The sequence below is a fragment of the Somniosus microcephalus genome, chromosome 1 (assembly GCF_052327205.1).
Source record: "Somniosus microcephalus isolate GS21.2 chromosome 1, FLI_Smic_1.0, whole genome shotgun sequence".
Taxonomy (NCBI): domain Eukaryota; kingdom Metazoa; phylum Chordata; class Chondrichthyes; order Squaliformes; family Somniosidae; genus Somniosus; species Somniosus microcephalus.
The window spans coordinates 49,351,339-49,369,168 of NC_140987.1; the positions used below are offsets into that span (position 1 = coordinate 49,351,339).

The 17,830-nt window shown below is 45.1% G+C and overlaps 1 protein-coding gene across 12 annotated transcripts in view; it reads left to right on the forward strand.

Annotated features, from left to right (window-relative positions):
- The window catches only part of tenm3 (teneurin transmembrane protein 3), a 2,019,778-nt gene that overhangs the window by 1,973,344 nt on the left and 28,604 nt on the right, over positions 1-17,830 (forward strand). For all 12 annotated transcript variants that reach the window (XM_085979187.1, XM_085978950.1, XM_085979196.1 and 9 more), the window contains 2 exons: positions 8,973-9,205; positions 10,557-10,711. In XM_085979187.1, the coding sequence (XP_085835313.1) occupies positions 8,973-9,205; positions 10,557-10,711 (388 nt within the window). The remainder of the gene's footprint in view (positions 1-8,972; positions 9,206-10,556; positions 10,712-17,830) is intronic.

The window sequence follows — 17,830 nt, forward strand, 5'->3', positions numbered from 1 at the left end:
TAAATCGTGCTTGACTAATCTACTGGAATTTTTTGAGGATGTAACTGGTAAAATAGATAAGGGAGAACCAGTGGATGTGGTGTATTTGGACTTTCAGAAGGCTTTCGATAAGATCCCGCATAAGAGATTAGCTTGTAAAATTAAGGCACATGGGATTGGGGGCAAGGTATTGACTTGGATAGAGAACTGGTTGGCAGATAGAAAGCAAAGAGTTGGAATAAACGGGTCGTTTTCCGAGTGGCAGGCAGTGACTAGTGGGGTACCGCAAGGATCGGTCCGAGGACCCCAGCTGTTCACAATATATATTAATGATCTGGACGAGGGAATTGGATGTAGTATCTCCAAATTTGCAGACGACACAAAGCTGGGTGGGAGGGTATGCTGTGAGGCGGATGTTTTGAAACTCCAGTACGATTTGGACAGGTTGGGTGATTGGGCAGAAACATGGCAAATGCACTATAATGTGGATAAATGTGAGGTTATCCACTTTGGTGGCAAAAACAGGAAGGCAGATTATTATTTGAATGGCAATAGACTGAGAGAAGGGGAAGTGCAAAGAGACCTGGGTGTTCTTGTGCACCAGTCGCTGAAGATAAGCATGCAGGTGCAGCAGGCGGTTAAGAAGGCAAATGGTATGTTGGCCTTCGTAGCAAGAGGGTTCGAGTACAGGAACAAGGATGTCTCGCTGCAGTTGTACCGGGCCTTGGTGAGACCGCACCTTGAGTATTGTGTGCAGTTTTGGTCGCCTTATCTGAGGAAGGACGTTCTTGCCATGGAAGGAGTGCAGCGAAGATTCACCAGGCTAATACCTGGGATGGCAGGAATGACGTACGAGGAGAGATTGGGTCGATTGGGCTTGTACTCACTGGAGTTTAGAAGATTGAGAGGGGATCTCATCGAAACCTATAAAATTCTGTCAGGCCTGGACAGACTAGATGCAGGAAGGATGTTCCCGATGGCCGGGGAGTCCAGAACTAGGGGTCATAGTCTAAGGATAAGGGGTAAGCCATTTAGGACTGAGATGAGGAGGAATTTCTTCACCCAGAGAGTGGTGAAGCTGTGGAATTCTCTACCACAGAAGGCAGTGGAGGCCAATTCATTAAATATATTCAAGAAGGAGTTGGATATATTTCTTAAGGCTAAAGGGATCAAGGGATATGGGGAGAAAGCAGGGACCGGGTACTGAATTTGGATGATCAGCCGTGATCTCATTGAATGGCGGAGCAGGCTCGAGGGGCTGAATGGCCTACTCCTGCTCCTATCTTCTCTGTTTCTATATTAAAAGGTATGACGGTAGGGAAGCAATGGCTAGCATTTAAAGAATTCATACATAATTTACAACAAATATACATTCCTTTAAGGCACAAAAACCCCACAGGAAATGTGGTCCAACCGTGGCTAATGAGAAGTTAAAGATAGTATTAGATCAAAGGAAGAGGTTTATAATGTTGCCAAAAAGAATAGTAAGCCTGAGGATTGGGAGGATTTTAGAATTCAGCAAATGAGGACCAAGAAATTGATAAAGGTAAAATAGAATGAGAGTAAACTAGCGAGAGACATAAAAACAGACTGTAAAAGCTTCTATAGGTATGTAAAAAGGATGAGGAACTGAAATAAATTAGTATTCATAAAAAAATAGTACTGGAGAAATTAATGGGACTGAAAGGCAATAAATCCCCTGGACTTGATGACCTACATCCTAGGGTTTTGAAAGAGGTGGCTATAGAGATAGGGGATGCATTGGTTGTGATTTTCCAAAATTCCATAGATTCTAGAACGGTTCCCGTGGATTGAAAGGTAGCAAATGTAACCCCACTATTTAAGAATGGAGGGAGAGAGAAAACGGGGAACTACAGGCCAATTAGCCTGACATCAGTAGTAGGAAAAATGCTAGAATCTATTATTAAGGACGTGGTAACAGGGCACTTAGAAAATAATAATAGGATTGGGCAGAGTCAACACGGATTTAAGAAAGGGAAATCATGTTTGACAAATCTGTTTTTTGAGGTTGTAACTAGCAGAATAGATAAGGGGGAACCAGTGGATGTGGTGTATTTGGATTTTCAGAAGGCATTCGATAAGGTGCCACACAAGAGATTATTAAACAAAATTAGGGCTCTTAGTATTGGGGGTAATATACTAGCATGGATTAAGGATTGGTTAATGGACAGAAGACAGAGAGTAGGAATAAACGGGTCATTTTTGGGTTGGCAGGCTGTAACTAGTGGGGTACCGCAAGGATCAGTGCTTTGGCCTCAGCTGTTCAAAATCTATATCAGTGATATGGAAGAGGGGACCTAATGTAATATATCCAAGTTTGCTGCTGATATAAAGCTGGGTGGGAATGTAAGTTGTGAGGAGGATGCAAAGAGGCTTCAAGGGGATATAGACAAGCTAAGTGAATGGGCAAGAACATGGCAAATAGATTATAATGTGGAGAAATGTGAAGTTATCCACTTTAGTGGGAAAAATAGAAAAGCAGAGTGTTTTTTAAACAGTGAGAGATTGGGAAATGTTGGTGTTCAGAGGGACCTGGGTGTCCTTGTACATGAATCACTGAAAGTTAACATGCAGGTACAGCAAGCAATTAGGAAAGCAAATGGTATGTTGGCCTTTATTACAAGAGGATTTAAGTATAAGAGTAAAGACGTCTTACTGCAATTATATAGGGCCCTGGTGAGACCACACCCGGAGTATTGCATACAGTTTTGGTCTCCTTATCTAAGGAAAGATATACTTGCCATAGAGGGAGTGCAACAAAGGTTCACCAGACTGATTCCTGGGATGGTGGGATTATCCTATGAGGAGAGATTGAGTAGATTAGACCTATATTCTCTAGATTTTAGAAGAATATGAGGTGATCTCATTATGCATACAAAATTCTTACAGGGCTTGACAGGGTAGATGCCTGGCTGGGGAGTCTAGAACCAGGGGTCACAGTGTCAGAATAAGGGGGCGACCATTTAGGACTGAGACAAGGAGAAATTTCTTCACACAGAGGGTGGAGAATCTTTGGACTTCTCTACCCCAGAGGGCTGTGCCGGCTCAGTCATTGAACATATTGAAGACCGAGATCGAAAAAAAATTGGATATTAAGGGAATCAAGGAATATGGGGATAGTTCAGGAAGCTGGAGTTGAGGTCGAAGATCAGCCATGATCTTATTGAATGGTGGAGCAGGCTCGAAGGGCCAAATGGCCTACTCCTGTTCCTAATTCTTATGTTCTTATGAAATGGAGAGGGGTGTAGCTGAGTTAGAGCAGGGAAATGGAAAGGGGTTTAGGTAAAAAAGAAAGACTTACATTTATAAAACACCTTTCATGACCTCAGGACATCCCAAAGCACTTTACAGACAATAAAGTACTTTTTGAAGTGTAGGCACCTGGCAGTGAACATGGCAGACAATTTGCACACAGCAAGCTCCCACAAACAGCAATGCGATACTGACCAGATAATCTGTTTTTGTTATATTGATTGAGGGATAAATATTGGCCAGGAAACCGGGGATAACTCCCCTGCTCTTCTTCAAAATAGTGCCATGGGATCTTTTGCGTCCACCTGAGAGAGCAGACGGGGCCTCGGTTTAACGTCCAATCCGAAAGACCGTGCAGCACTCCCTCGGTACTGCACTGGAGTGTCGGCCTAGATTTTTGTGCTCAAGTTTGTGCTGGGAAATGGAAAGTGGCATTGCTGGAGTTTGAACAGGGGCATAGAAAAGGGTAGAACTGGAGTCAGGCCTGAGCAATAGAAACAGGTAGAGTAAGAGCTGGAGCTGGCAATTCAAAGTATTTGCCAAAATGTAGAACTGGGAAGTGGAAGGAGTTTCCATGGACCTAAATCGAGGTTTTACCTATACCTGTTATGCATATATTGAGTATTTAATTGCTTTTATTTAGCTGATTTAAAATATGTTTATCACATAGTATCTGCTATATTGAGAATAGTTTTTAATTGGCCCTGCTACTCCCCTTCATTTTGTCCCTTTATACCTTTGTTAGAAGGTTAATGCCAGTTTAGGAGACAGTGTCTGAGACTTTATATCAACTTTCATTATACTGTACATGTATTGGTACACTAAGTCAGTAGACAGGAGGTGCCTGTACATGTCCCCCCTCCTTTCCCAACCCCTCTCTTCGCTAGATCCCACACGATGGTTGGATGCTCCTATTTCTTATGTTCTTATGAAACAATTGGGAATGATTCCACGATCCTGCACTCCCAGTGGAGGATCCATCATGTTGAAAGGGGCACAGGTCAGAAATAGCAAGATGTATGTGCAGGCCCGATTCTCCGGCCTTCGCTTCCTGTGACCCGCAGCCACCCCGCCAGGAGTGTGATGTCACTAATAATCATTTTAAAAGTAGGCCAGCGAGATGATAATTACAGTGCTGTTCAATGCTGAAGCAACAGTCATCTTTGCTTCCTGGTCCACTTATAATCCTTATATTTCAGTCTAAATAAATGAAAATGAAAGACTTACACCTTGAAAATTGAATATTAGCATTTGCATGAAATTCTTTTGTCACCTTATTTTATACAACTTGATCAATTCCTCCATTGAATTTGCGAATATTCAATGATCCCCATTTCAAGGCATTGTGATCCATCTGATCAAACGTGCTGCTGTCACACGGTGAGATCTAGGAGTAGATTGACTTTTCTTCTTGTGCTGAGGATTAAACACCCGTCATTGGGTGAATATTTATAGGTGGATAGGTTTTTTTTTATCCATCCATTCTGTTTGGATTGACAGTTCTTGCCCACCAAGTTGTTCAGTATATTGGATCAATTATGCATTTATCTGGAGCTGACAGCATTAGCACCGTAGAATTCTATCAGTTCCATCACTTTCCAAGAAATATTTGTCAAAGTTACAAGCAACTTGTTACATTGGTCTCGCCCACCTTTCCACTTCATTTTCCCCCATTGCCACAGCTGTCATTGTTCACTGTTAACTCAATGGATGAGGAGTTTTACAATAATAGATCATCAACTCAGTGATATCAGTTCTCATCGTCATTGCATCATGTTCTGTTTGTAAATTCTAAACACAGCAGGGCATACTGTCCCTACATTTAACATCATGAACTGTCTGAGATACCAATTTTTCTTCCTCATGTTATCTGTGACCAGAACATGGCCATTGGTTGCAGAGAAACATTGGCTGACCACTGGCTAGACAGTCCAGAATTAGGGGGCATAGTCTAAAAATGAGAGCCAGGCCTTTCAGGAGTGAAGTTAGGAAACACTTCTACACACAAACGGTGGTAGAAATTTGGAACTCTCTTCCGCAAATGGCAATTGATACTGGGTCAATTGTTAATTTTAAATATGAGATTGATGGATTTTTGTTAACCAAAGGTATTAAGAGATATGGGGCAAAGGCGGATATATGGAGTTAGGTCACAGGTCAGCCATGATCTCATTGATTGGCAGAACAGGCTCGAGGGGTGAAATGGCCTACTCCCGTTCTGATGTTCCTGTGACCTAGAGGTGGGTCTGCATTTGATAGACTGATTTGAGTCCAGTCTTCTCTTTACCCCCCACCCCACCTCCCCACAGCGAGGCCTTTTTGCGTCATGGGACAGCTATCTCATTGCTGATCAGTAAATGATTGGCACCCGGTGACCCCTCCATTTACAGGCCATCCTCCGGGATTGTTTTTTTTTTTTCTCCTGCCTCTTTGCGGAAATCCTGATCTGACTTCTGGACAAATATCGGAACCTTTAACCTGCCAGATGCTGCAATTTGCTGAATTTTCTCAAGATGAAAAGCTAACATAAAAACTTGCAGACCTTGGTGCTTCATAGTCAAAGGGTCAGACAACCCCGATGATTTGTACAGGCCATTAAACTATACATTACACTTGGTTGTCAACGTAAGATATTAAAGTGATTGGAAAGATAAATGACTGAAGCAAACGAGATCCAATAAATTTGAATCTATCATCAATGCACACCCGCATTTAATTACTATTCAGTCATTTCTTAGTACATCCTATTTGTCACCAAAATTGTTTCCTGCCTGCCTCCTTGAGAATCTTTCTATTTTTCTATGACTTTGTGTGTAGGTAAGCAAAAAGGGATCCTGCTACCTCCTGGAGATTGCTTCTCTACATCATGGCCGATTTCTACAATGGCATTCATATCATATGTAATCATTCATTTTAAATATGTTGAATATAGGTGTTGCGATATGCAGCACTAACTGTTGTGGAAGTTTCAACTTGAAAACAAAAAAACTTGCATTTATATAGCGCCTTCAACGTAGTAAAACGTCCCAAGGCGCTTCACAGGACCGTTAGCAAACAAAACTTCACACCGAGCCGCATAAGGAGCTATTAGGGCAGATGACCGAAAGCTTGGTCAAAGAGCTGGGTTTTAAGGAGCATCGGAAAGGAGGAAAGAGAGGTGGAGATGTTTAGGGAGGGAATTCCAGAGCTCAAGGCCTCGGCGGCTGAAGGCACGGCGGCTGAAGGCACGGCAACCAATGGTGGAGTGATTAAAATCAGGGATGCTCAAGAGGCCAAAATTAGAGGAGCGCAGATATCTCAGGGGGTTGTGAGGCTGGAGCAGGTTACAGAGATAGGGAGGGGCGAGGCCATGGAGGGATTTGAAAACAAGGATGAAAATTTTAAAAACGAGGTGTTGCTTAACCAGGAGCCAATGTAGGTTAGCAGAGGGGTGATGGGATAATGGGACTTGGTGCAAGGTAGGACAAGGGCAGCAGAGTTTGGATAACTTATATCGTGCATCTTAGTGTGGCTCAGGTCTTTATGCTATGTTTTAGGTAATAGTAAAAGTTTATCAATTTTTCCAGAAATTATATTGTTCTACATTAATATAATTTATTTGTTTTGATGTCATGGCAACTGTTGTGCTGTCGTGCTGGCTTTCTTGTGAGCTTTGACTGACTTTGGTATCAGACTCTTGCAATGTGCTTTAAAGCCACAGTTCTGTTGTGTTTAGTTGGAGAGTAGTAGGAAACAGTGGGCCGGTGTTACTCCATATTCGGGCCTGGACTTCAATGGGGGCCTCCTTCACCTGTAGCCCTTGGAACCCATGTCGCTGCTTGTGTCGCCGGACCTCCTTTCTTGTCTCAGCCACCCGTGAAACCTTACCGGAACTGAATTGCCCTCTATTCCGTCTTTCTCTTGCTGTCCAGAGCCAGAAAGCTATGAGGATCTTTGTCTCTCCCAGTATTCACAGGGCAAGTGAAAATGCTCTTATGAAAGTGACAGGAACTATTGTTATATCTGGAGGGCTTTCCCCTGTCATGTGGGGAAGAGGCCTCAACTCCACAATTGCCTGAACGGACCTGACTAAATTCAGTAGCTCATTCCGCGCTGAATTGCTGCAGCAGAGAAAGTTCCACCAACTCTGTGGTACAAATCGTTTGTGCCTTCCTGAGTGATGAGCCATCAATAACTCAAAGACAAGGAGTTTAAAGGATTCAACTGAAGGCTTTTAATCACTAAGAACATTGCAGGTCTTTCCACATCGGGTTCGTCTGATAGAATGACTCATACAGCTCTTGAGACCTTTATATGACAAAAGACAGGGGCGTAGCCAATACACACAATAGGAAAAAGGGGGCGGTACACCCAATACAAAGCAGGTAAAACACAGGGGCTGATGAAGGCATATATTTCATCACACTGAGCATGGCCCCAAGCAATGTTGTCACTTCCCTTCATAATTCTGAGCATCTTCTCTGATGTGAAGATTAGAATGAGTGCCGGGGTAAATTGTGTAAGGTCCCCACGCTGCTGGCAAGGTGCAGTACTGTGGGGGTGTAGTTAGTCTACGCCAGTAGCTTAAGATGGTCTCATAGCGAATTGGCGTCGGTGGAAAAGAACATGGGACGCTGTGAGCCTGGTTTGCGCGATTGGAGTAGACCAATTTCACCCCCTCTGCCTATTTTAAACCAGTATAAACCATTGAAGTATATATACTTCACTATCTTTTTCCTCGGCGTGAGTGACGAGCCGCATTTCTCCCCTGAAATATGCGCGGGAATCGAATCACCCGCACCTACAACAACAGCTTGTATTTATGTAGCGCCTTTAACGTAGTAAAACGTCCCACAGTGCTGCACAGGAGTATTTTAAGACAAAAATATTTGACACCGATCCACCTAAGGAGAAATTAGGGCAGGTGACCAAAAGCTTGGTCAAAGAGGTAGGTTTTAAGGAGCGTCTTAAAGGAGGAAAGAAAGGTAGTGAGGCGGAGAGGTTTAGGCAGGGAATTCCAGAGCTTAGGGCCTCAGCAACAGAAGGCAAACATTATTCCTGAGCAGATAGGGAACAGCAGCTGAAATTGTGGTCTTTCCCAATAGGTTGAGTTACTTCAAGCCGTAACCTAATGGTAAAAGTCTGACAGCATTCGACGCTGGTTTTCACTCCACAGAAGAATTCTGTTTTTGCCAAAATCCCATAAAGAGCAAGGGTATGTGAAAGAGGCGCCATGTATCCCACTGTTTCTCACTGAATATACCAGCGATAAGGTGTACATAAACTGTGAGTAGGCGGATTTACAGAACAGGATTAGTCCGGAGACAAATAATGATTTGTAGAATGAGTTCACTCGGTGAGAGTACCAGTAGTGGGAGTTCTTAAACCACTACTATTAATGGGTTCTTGCTGTAATCCTATGTACGGATGGTTGTAATGAGCACTCTGGTGTGTGTTAGGTTAGAATAGTGGGCGTTGAGATGATTAAAGCACCTGGCTGTAGTGTGTCCTTTAATTAGTCAACTGTCCTCTATTACAGTAAAAAAAAAACATGCAAAAATGTTCAACAGAACCATTGTAAAGGACACTGCGTACCATCTGCTCTCTGGTATGGAGGGGTTCCACTTTTTTTTTTCAGCCCTTGCAAACAATACCAGTTTGGATCTCACTGAGCCGTTGCTCAATTTGAATTCAATACCGTGCACAATACATTTTTTTAAATATATATATTCTTTTAACAGCAATAACCCAGCACACAGATATTTCCTAGCAACTGACCCAGTGACTGGAGATCTGTACATCTCGGATACCAACACGCGGAGGATCTATCATCCAAAGTCCCTGATTGGTGCTAAAGATCTGACGGCTAACTCTGAAGTGGTAGCAGGGACTGGAGAACAGTGTCTGCCATTTGATGAAGCTCGATGTGGAGATGGAGGCAAAGCTGTAGAAGCTTCACTGATGAGTCCTAAAGGTATGTTGCACACACGGACACACTTAAAAACACTCATACACACAGACAGCACACACACGTACACACGCATATACACGCACAAACACATACGTACACGCAAAAACACATCTACATATACACACACACATACACGTACATACATATACCCACACACACACACACACGCACAAACACATACGTACACGCAAAAACACATCTACATATACACACACACATACACATACATACATATACCCACACACACACACACACGCACAAACACATACGTACATGCAAAAACACACCTACATATACACACACATATACACGTACATACATATACCCACATACACACATGCATATACACGCACAAACACATACGTACATGCAAAAACACACCTACATATACACACACACATACATACATATACACACACACACACACACACACACACGTAAAAACCTTCCTTCGCTAACAAAGTTGCGCATTCTTAAACCAAACTGAAATGATCTGCTTGTTTCAAACTGAACTGTACCCAGGTAGGTACCAGAGTTATGATCACTTGATAGACACGTGTTGAGCTGTTACAATTTAGAATGGATTTAAGAGTGTGACAGGACTCGGTAGGATTTGTTAAATACAGAAGCAGGTTCTGAGGCATTAAATTCTTTAAATGAAGAATGCCAGTTTTTATGCGTTTGCCTATATTTTCACTCAAAAAAGCTCAAACAGACAAACCAGTCATGTTGCGGTGTTATAATGAGGTCCATGCCGTGGTGAATGTCCCATAACATGAAAGAGTCAGGAGTCACAGTGGGAGTAGCCTTATAACAAAGACACTGCGATAAATGAGAGCCTTATAATGAGGGCACTGCGTATTTCCACATTAGCACTCTGAGACCCCTCAGTGTCACAAGTGAGTCTTATAATTGGATGGAATACCATTTTCATATAAGCACTCTGAGACCTTCAGTATGATGCCAGCAAACTCTGAAAAAAGCAGTGAACAATGAACAGAATATATACATCGAGATTCAAGGGAAAACCCAGTGCATTAGAAAACTTTTGTTTGTCAGTATATGTCTATAATTCAGATATCTTGTATGGGGGATAATTGAAGGTTCCTGTTAAAAGCACAGAAACCCAGCTACAGCGCTGAGCAGACATCACCTTCTGACACTTTTGTTCTCTCTTCCTCCTCCAGCCATAGTCGATCTGTTGCCATTAGGCACTTGCTTAATATAACAGCATCAATACTTAGTGTAGCAGTCATAAAAATCCTGACTATAGAGAGCCAGCTAAAAGCCGAGTCTCTCTGTCCCTGTTTTGAGGTCTGTCCGTGTCACACTGATTTTTCTTTCTCGATAACAGGAATTGCCATCGACAAGAACGGTTTGATGTACTTTGTGGATGGAACCATGATCAGAAAGGTGGACCAGAATGGAATAATATCCACACTGCTAGGTTCCAATGACCTCACATCGGCTCGACCCTTGACCTGTGACACCACCATGCATATAAGCCAGGTATGGTTCTGTTCTCAACTCGGCCTTCAGTAAGCAGCATTTAAACAGGAAGAAGTACAGAAAACAGAGTTTGATCAATACTGCTAGGCTTTACCCAAAGAACAGGATCCTGCACAGAAATGAAAAAATGAACTTCCATCTATATAGGCCTAGAAATTGGGTTTTGGCTTAGCCAGGGCTTTAGCGCCGGAAATTAGTGCCGGCGCTAAGTCCCCTGCGCGCGCCAAAAATTCAGTGGCGCCGCGCCCAAACGGCTGCCGGCGCTACTGAAGGGTCTTAGCGCCTGGAAAAGGGCGCTAACTGCCGTTTCGTGCCGCAATTCCGGCGCTGCGGCACCCGATGCGGTGCGGCAGGCTGGGGAAGTGCAGGCCTCCTCCTTCCGTTAAGGAGGAGCTGCCTGCACCCGGCCGCGGCCCGCGCAAATCTGCTTAAAAATGAGCCCGGCACCTCGGACAAGTGCCGGGCTTGCATCTGTTCCGGGGGGGGGAGAGAGAAGTCCGGGGAGGGAGCTGCGGGCAGGCGGCCGGCGGGAAAGCGGCCGGCCGCCGCGGGGCCTTTAATGCGTCGGCGCTAACTGCAGTAAGGCACCTCTGACAAAACGCTGGTTGCGGCTGCCACGGGCGAGGCGGCCGCAACTCAATTTCGGAGTTCGGGCGGGTTACCACGGCAACCGGGACGCTGCGCACACCGATGACGTCATCGGTGCCGGCGCAGCGCTACCGGAGCAACGCCGATTTAGGGCCCCAGGGAATTTCACTACTGGCCATAACTCCGGCGCAAGGCCCTCTAGCGCCTCAAATGAGGCGCTAAGGCTACTGAATTTTCAGCCGATAGTGTCTTGAATATCAGTTAGTACACAGCAAGGTCCCGCAAACAACAAACGAGATGAATGGCCAGTTAAGCTGTTTGTGATGGAGTTGGGTGAGAGATGAATTTTGGCCAAAATACTGGGAGATCTCCGCTGGTGGTCTTCAGATAGTGGCATGGTTTCTTTTTTTTACATCCAACTGAAGAGAGTCTCTGTTTAACCTTTCACCCGGAAGTCAATACTCCACTCCCCTAGTAGTGCACTGAAGTATCATCTTAGATTATGTGCTCAAAGTCCTAGGGGTCAATTTTAATTTGGCAAAATCGGCAGTAATGGCCTCAAAATGGGATTGGTCAACTTACCGTCCCATTAACGCCACCGATTGGCTCGCTGCCATTTTGATGGGCCAACCACTGGGCAGCTGAAGCGCTTGCCTGTTTCAGGTGGGAGTCCCTTATTAATCTGCAAATTCAGGGTCCTAAGACCTACATAGGACTCCCTTCCCCCCACCCCATTGCCATTTTAGGATAGAACTGGCCCGGGTGTGCGGCATGCAGTCTCCGGCCAGTTTCACAAGCAATAGAGCCGAAGAGGCCCTGGAAAAGTTAAGTTTCTGATTATTTTTGTGGGGCCAGGAGGAGAAGGAATGGTCTTCAAGGCTCCACAAAAATTACCTAGACTTCGCAATTACGTTCTCATCCCCCCCAGTCACCCGATATTGCACCGTCTAAATCCAGCGAGCTGCATCGGGACACCCATTTTGTGCCTTTGGCTCGCCGGTTCTATTTAAATGAGGCCCAGGCCTCAAAATGGCGCCGACCTCTTCACTGCCAGAATGGGCAGACGGCCGGCGCCCTCCACCGATTGGCTGCCCCAACGTTAAAATTGACCGCCCAGAGTCTTGCTTGAACCCACAACCTTTTGACTCAGAGGTGAGAATGCGACTAGGTCGGCAGGGACTGTAATGACTGTTGAAGTTATCTTCCAGACAGCTTCCACGGCATGAACAGCCGGAGTTAACTTATCATAAATTGTAAACAAGCCATAGCAACCGTTCTCCAGGAGCATTCTTATAGTAGTCAGAGATCTTTTAAAAGCGAGAGCAGAATATAATTGGATTGTAATCTGCAAAACTGGTCTGTTAAAGAAGAAAGGAATGCAAGTGGACCACTAAGTGCACATAGATGAAAGTGAATAATGAAAAAATCGCGTAATTTGTTGTTTCTATGGTACTTGAAATCCTTTCTGATTTCCAAATATCCGATATATCAAAGTCCTTTTTGCACTAAACAAAATTCAATTATTTGATCATTTGAATTAAGCAGTGTAAATAGAACAGCAATTTGGGGATTAAGTGCTAAAAGAATTAATTATTAGATCATTAGAATTAAGCAATTTTGAAATAAGTGTAGACAGTAGACATTTATATATTTTTTTAAAAACTATAACTGCTGGGATTCTGCATTAAAAACAGAAGATACTGGAAATGCCTGTTTGGTCTGGCAACATGTGAAAAGAGCAGGCTGGTCAAAGACTTGTGCGTTCTTCATCCTATAACCTGCCCTCTTTCCTGTGCATCAACAGCATTTTCTGTTTTTTAATTTAATTTTCAAATGTATAGCTGCAGCCCCACCTTCTGGTAAATCAGTGTAACTCCTGCCATGCATTCGATTCGCCCAACAATTTCTCTCCTACATTGCTAGAAGAGGATAGTTTTGCTCTGTTAAGTAAAATGGTGAAAATGGAAGCTGGATGTGGTTTTGTGCGCACGAGCTCTCAGACCACTGGTTTTCTGGTCTCGGCCTTGCCGGGGTCGAGAGCCCGGCCACATGAATGTTCTACTTGTATGCCTTCATTCAAAGCTCGCTCAAACCAATTGTCGTTTATAAGGACATACAAGAAAGAAATAGGAGCAGGAGTAAGCCATTGGGCCCCTCCAGCCTGCTCCGCCATTCACTAAGATCATGGCTGATCTTCTACCTCAACTCCACCTTCCCGCACTATCCCCATATCCCTTGATTCCCTTAATATCCAAAAATCTAACGATCTCTGTCTTGGAATATAATCAACAACTGAGCTTCCACAGCCCTCTGGGGTAGAGAATTCCAAAGATTCATGACAGTGCATTTGAATAAAACTATCTGATTCAGTGGTTTTCGATCTTTTTCGGGCTGGCCTCACCAAAAAAATTTCAGCCTCCTTTAGCCAAGGGTACTTACTGTATTGGTGGCTGCAAAAAAAAATTCTCTCTCCATCACTTCTGTTCATTGTTCTCTCCCCTCCTTCACTTCTGTTTCATGCTCCCTCTCACTTCGACCTCTCTTCTCTCACTTCCACCTTTCTCTCCCACTCTTGTTTCACTTCCATTTGTCTCTCTCTCCTTCATTTCTGTTTGTCTCTTTCTTATTCTTCACATTTGTTTCTCCTCCTTCACTTCTGGTTTATCTCCACTCTTTCTTTCTGCTCCTCCATTTCTGTTTCACTATCTCCTTCTCCCTTCCCTCACTTTCCCCTCTCCCCTCCCTCACTTAACATCTCCCACTCCCTCACTTAACATCTCCCACTCCTCCACTTAACATCTCCCACTCCTCCACTTAACATCTCCCACTCCCTCACTTAACATCTCCCACTCCCTCACTTAACATCTCCCACTCCTCCACTTAACATCTCCCACTCCCTCACTTAACATCTCTCACTCCCTCACTTAACATCTCCCACTCCTCCACTTAACATCTCCCACTCCTTCACTTAACATCTCCCACTCCTCCACTTAACATCTCCCACTCCTCCACTTAACATCTCCCGCTCCTCCACTTAACATCTCCCGCTCCTCCAATTAACATCTCCCACTCCCTCACTTAACATCTCCCACTCCTCCACTAAACATCTCCCACTCCACCACTTAACATCTCCCACTCCCTCACTTAACATCTCCCACTCCCTCACTTAACATCTCCCACTCCCTCACTTAACATCTCTCACTCCCTCACTTAACATCTCCCACTCCTCCACTTAACATCTCCCACTCCTTCACTTAACATCTCCCACTCCTCCACTTAACATCTCCCACTCCTCCACTTAACATCTCCCACTCCTCCACTTAACATCTCCCACTCCCTCACTTAACATCTCCCGCTCCTCCACTAAACATCTCCCACTCCCTCACTTAACATCTCCCACTCCGCCACTTAACATCTCCCGCTCCTCCACTTAACATCTCCCACTCCTCCACTTAACATCTCCCACTCCCTCACTTAACATCTCCCACTCCTCCACTTAACATCTCCCACTCCCTCACTTAACATCTCCCACCCCTTCACTTAACATCTCCCACTCCTCCACTTAACATCTCCCACTTCCTCACTTAACATCTCCCACTCCTCCACTTAACATCTCCCGCTCCTCCACTTAACATCTCCCACTCCCTCACTTAACATCTCCCACTCCTCCACTTAACATCTCCCACCCCTCACTTAACATCTCCCACTCCTCCACTTAACATCTCCCACTCCCTCACTTAACATCTCCCACTCCCTCACTTAACATCTCCCACTCCCTCACTTAACATCTCCCACTCCTCCACTTAGCATCTCCCACTCCTCCACTTAACATCTCCCACTCCTTCACTTAACATCTCCCACTCCTCCACTTAACATCTCCCACTCCTCCACTTAACATCTCCCACTCCCTCACTTAACATCTCCCACTCCCTCACTTAACATCTCCCACTCCCTCACTTAACATCTCCCACTCCTCCACTTAGTATCTCCCACTCCTCCACTTAACATCTCCCACTCCTCCACTTAACATCTCCCACTCCTTCACTTAACATCTCCCACTCCTCCACTTAACATCTCCCACTCCCTCACTTAACATCTCCCACTCCCTCACTTAACATCTCCCACTCCTCCACTTAACATCTCCCACTCCCTCACTTAACATCTCTCACTCCCTCACTTAACATCTCCCACTCCCTCACTTAACATCTCCCACTCCCTCACTTAACATCTCTCACTCCCTCACTTAACATCTCCCACTCCCTCACTTAACATCTCCCACTCCTCCACTTAACATCTCCCACTCCCTCACTTAACATCTCCCACTCCCTCACTTAACATCTCCCACTCCTCCACTTAGTATCTCCCACTCCTCCACTTAACATCTCCCACTCCTCCACTTAACATCTCCCACTCCTCCACTTAACATCTCCCACTCCTCCACTTAACATCTCCCACTCCCTCACTTAACATCTCTCACTCCCTCACTTAACATCTCCCACTCCCTCACTTAACATCTCCCACTCCTCCACTTAGTATCTCCCACTCCTCCACTTAACATCTCCCACTCCTCCACTTAACATCTCCCACTCCTTCACTTAACATCTCCCACTCCTCCACTTAACATCTCCCACTCCCTCACTTAACATCTCCCACTCCCTCACTTAACATCTCCCACTCCTCCACTTAACATCTCCCACTCCCTCACTTAACATCTCTCACTCCCTCACTTAACATCTCCCACTCCTCCACTTAACATCTCCCACTCCTTCACTTAACATCTCCCACTCCTCCACTTAACATCTCCCACTCCTCCACTTAACATCTCCCGCTCCTCCACTTAACATCTCCCGCTCCTCCAATTAACATCTCCCACTCCCTCACTTAACATCTCCCACTCCTCCACTAAACATCTCCCACTCCACCACTTAACATCTCCCACTCCCTCACTTAACATCTCCCACTCCCTCACTTAACATCTCCCACTCCCTCACTTAACATCTCTCACTCCCTCACTTAACATCTCCCACTCCTCCACTTAACATCTCCCACTCCTTCACTTAACATCTCCCACTCCTCCACTTAACATCTCCCACTCCTCCACTTAACATCTCCCACTCCTCCACTTAACATCTCCCACTCCCTCACTTAACATCTCCCGCTCCTCCACTAAACATCTCCCACTCCCTCACTTAACATCTCCCACTCCGCCACTTAACATCTCCCGCTCCTCCACTTAACATCTCCCACTCCTCCACTTAACATCTCCCACTCCCTCACTTAACATCTCCCACTCCTCCACTTAACATCTCCCACTCCCTCACTTAACATCTCCCACCCCTTCACTTAACATCTCCCACTCCTCCACTTAACATCTCCCACTTCCTCACTTAACATCTCCCACTCCTCCACTTAACATCTCCCGCTCCTCCACTTAACATCTCCCACTCCCTCACTTAACATCTCCCACTCCTCCACTTAACATCTCCCACCCCTCACTTAACATCTCCCACTCCTCCACTTAACATCTCCCACTCCCTCACTTAACATCTCCCACTCCCTCACTTAACATCTCCCACTCCCTCACTTAACATCTCCCACTCCTCCACTTAGCATCTCCCACTCCTCCACTTAACATCTCCCACTCCTTCACTTAACATCTCCCACTCCTCCACTTAACATCTCCCACTCCTCCACTTAACATCTCCCACTCCCTCACTTAACATCTCCCACTCCCTCACTTAACATCTCCCACTCCCTCACTTAACATCTCCCACTCCTCCACTTAGTATCTCCCACTCCTCCACTTAACATCTCCCACTCCTCCACTTAACATCTCCCACTCCTTCACTTAACATCTCCCACTCCTCCACTTAACATCTCCCACTCCTCCACTTAACATCTCCCACTCCCTCCACTTAACATCTCCCACTCCTTCACTTAACATCTCCCACTCCTCCACTTAACATCTCCCACTCCTTCACTTAACATCTCCCACTCCTCCACTTAACATCTCCCACTCCTCCACTTAACATCTCCCACTCCCTCACTTAACATCTCCCACTCCTCCACTTAACATCTCCCACTCCCTCACTTAACATCTCCCACTCCTCCACTTTTGTTTCTCATGTCCCTTTCTCTGTCTCCCTGCTTCACTTGTTTTCTTCGCTTATTTTTTTTCACTTTCCACGTTCTTCCTCTTTCTCCTGTCTCCATTTTTGCCTCGACATCCTACAGGTATCGGAGCTGAAACATGGGGAGAACATGGGAAGCAATATAGTGAAAATTAGGAACATAAAGAACTTTAAAAGGAGCTGTGATGGAGACTTTAAAAGGAGACGGGGAGCGAGACTATAAAAGGGGACGGGGAGCGAGACTTTAAAAGGAGACGGGGAGCGAGACTTTAAAAGGGGACGGGGAGCGAGACTTTAAAAGGAGACGGGGAGCGAGACTTTAAAAGGAGACGGGGAGCGAGACTTTAAAAGGAGACGGGGAGCGAGACTTTAAAAGGAGACGGGGAGCGAGACTTTAAAA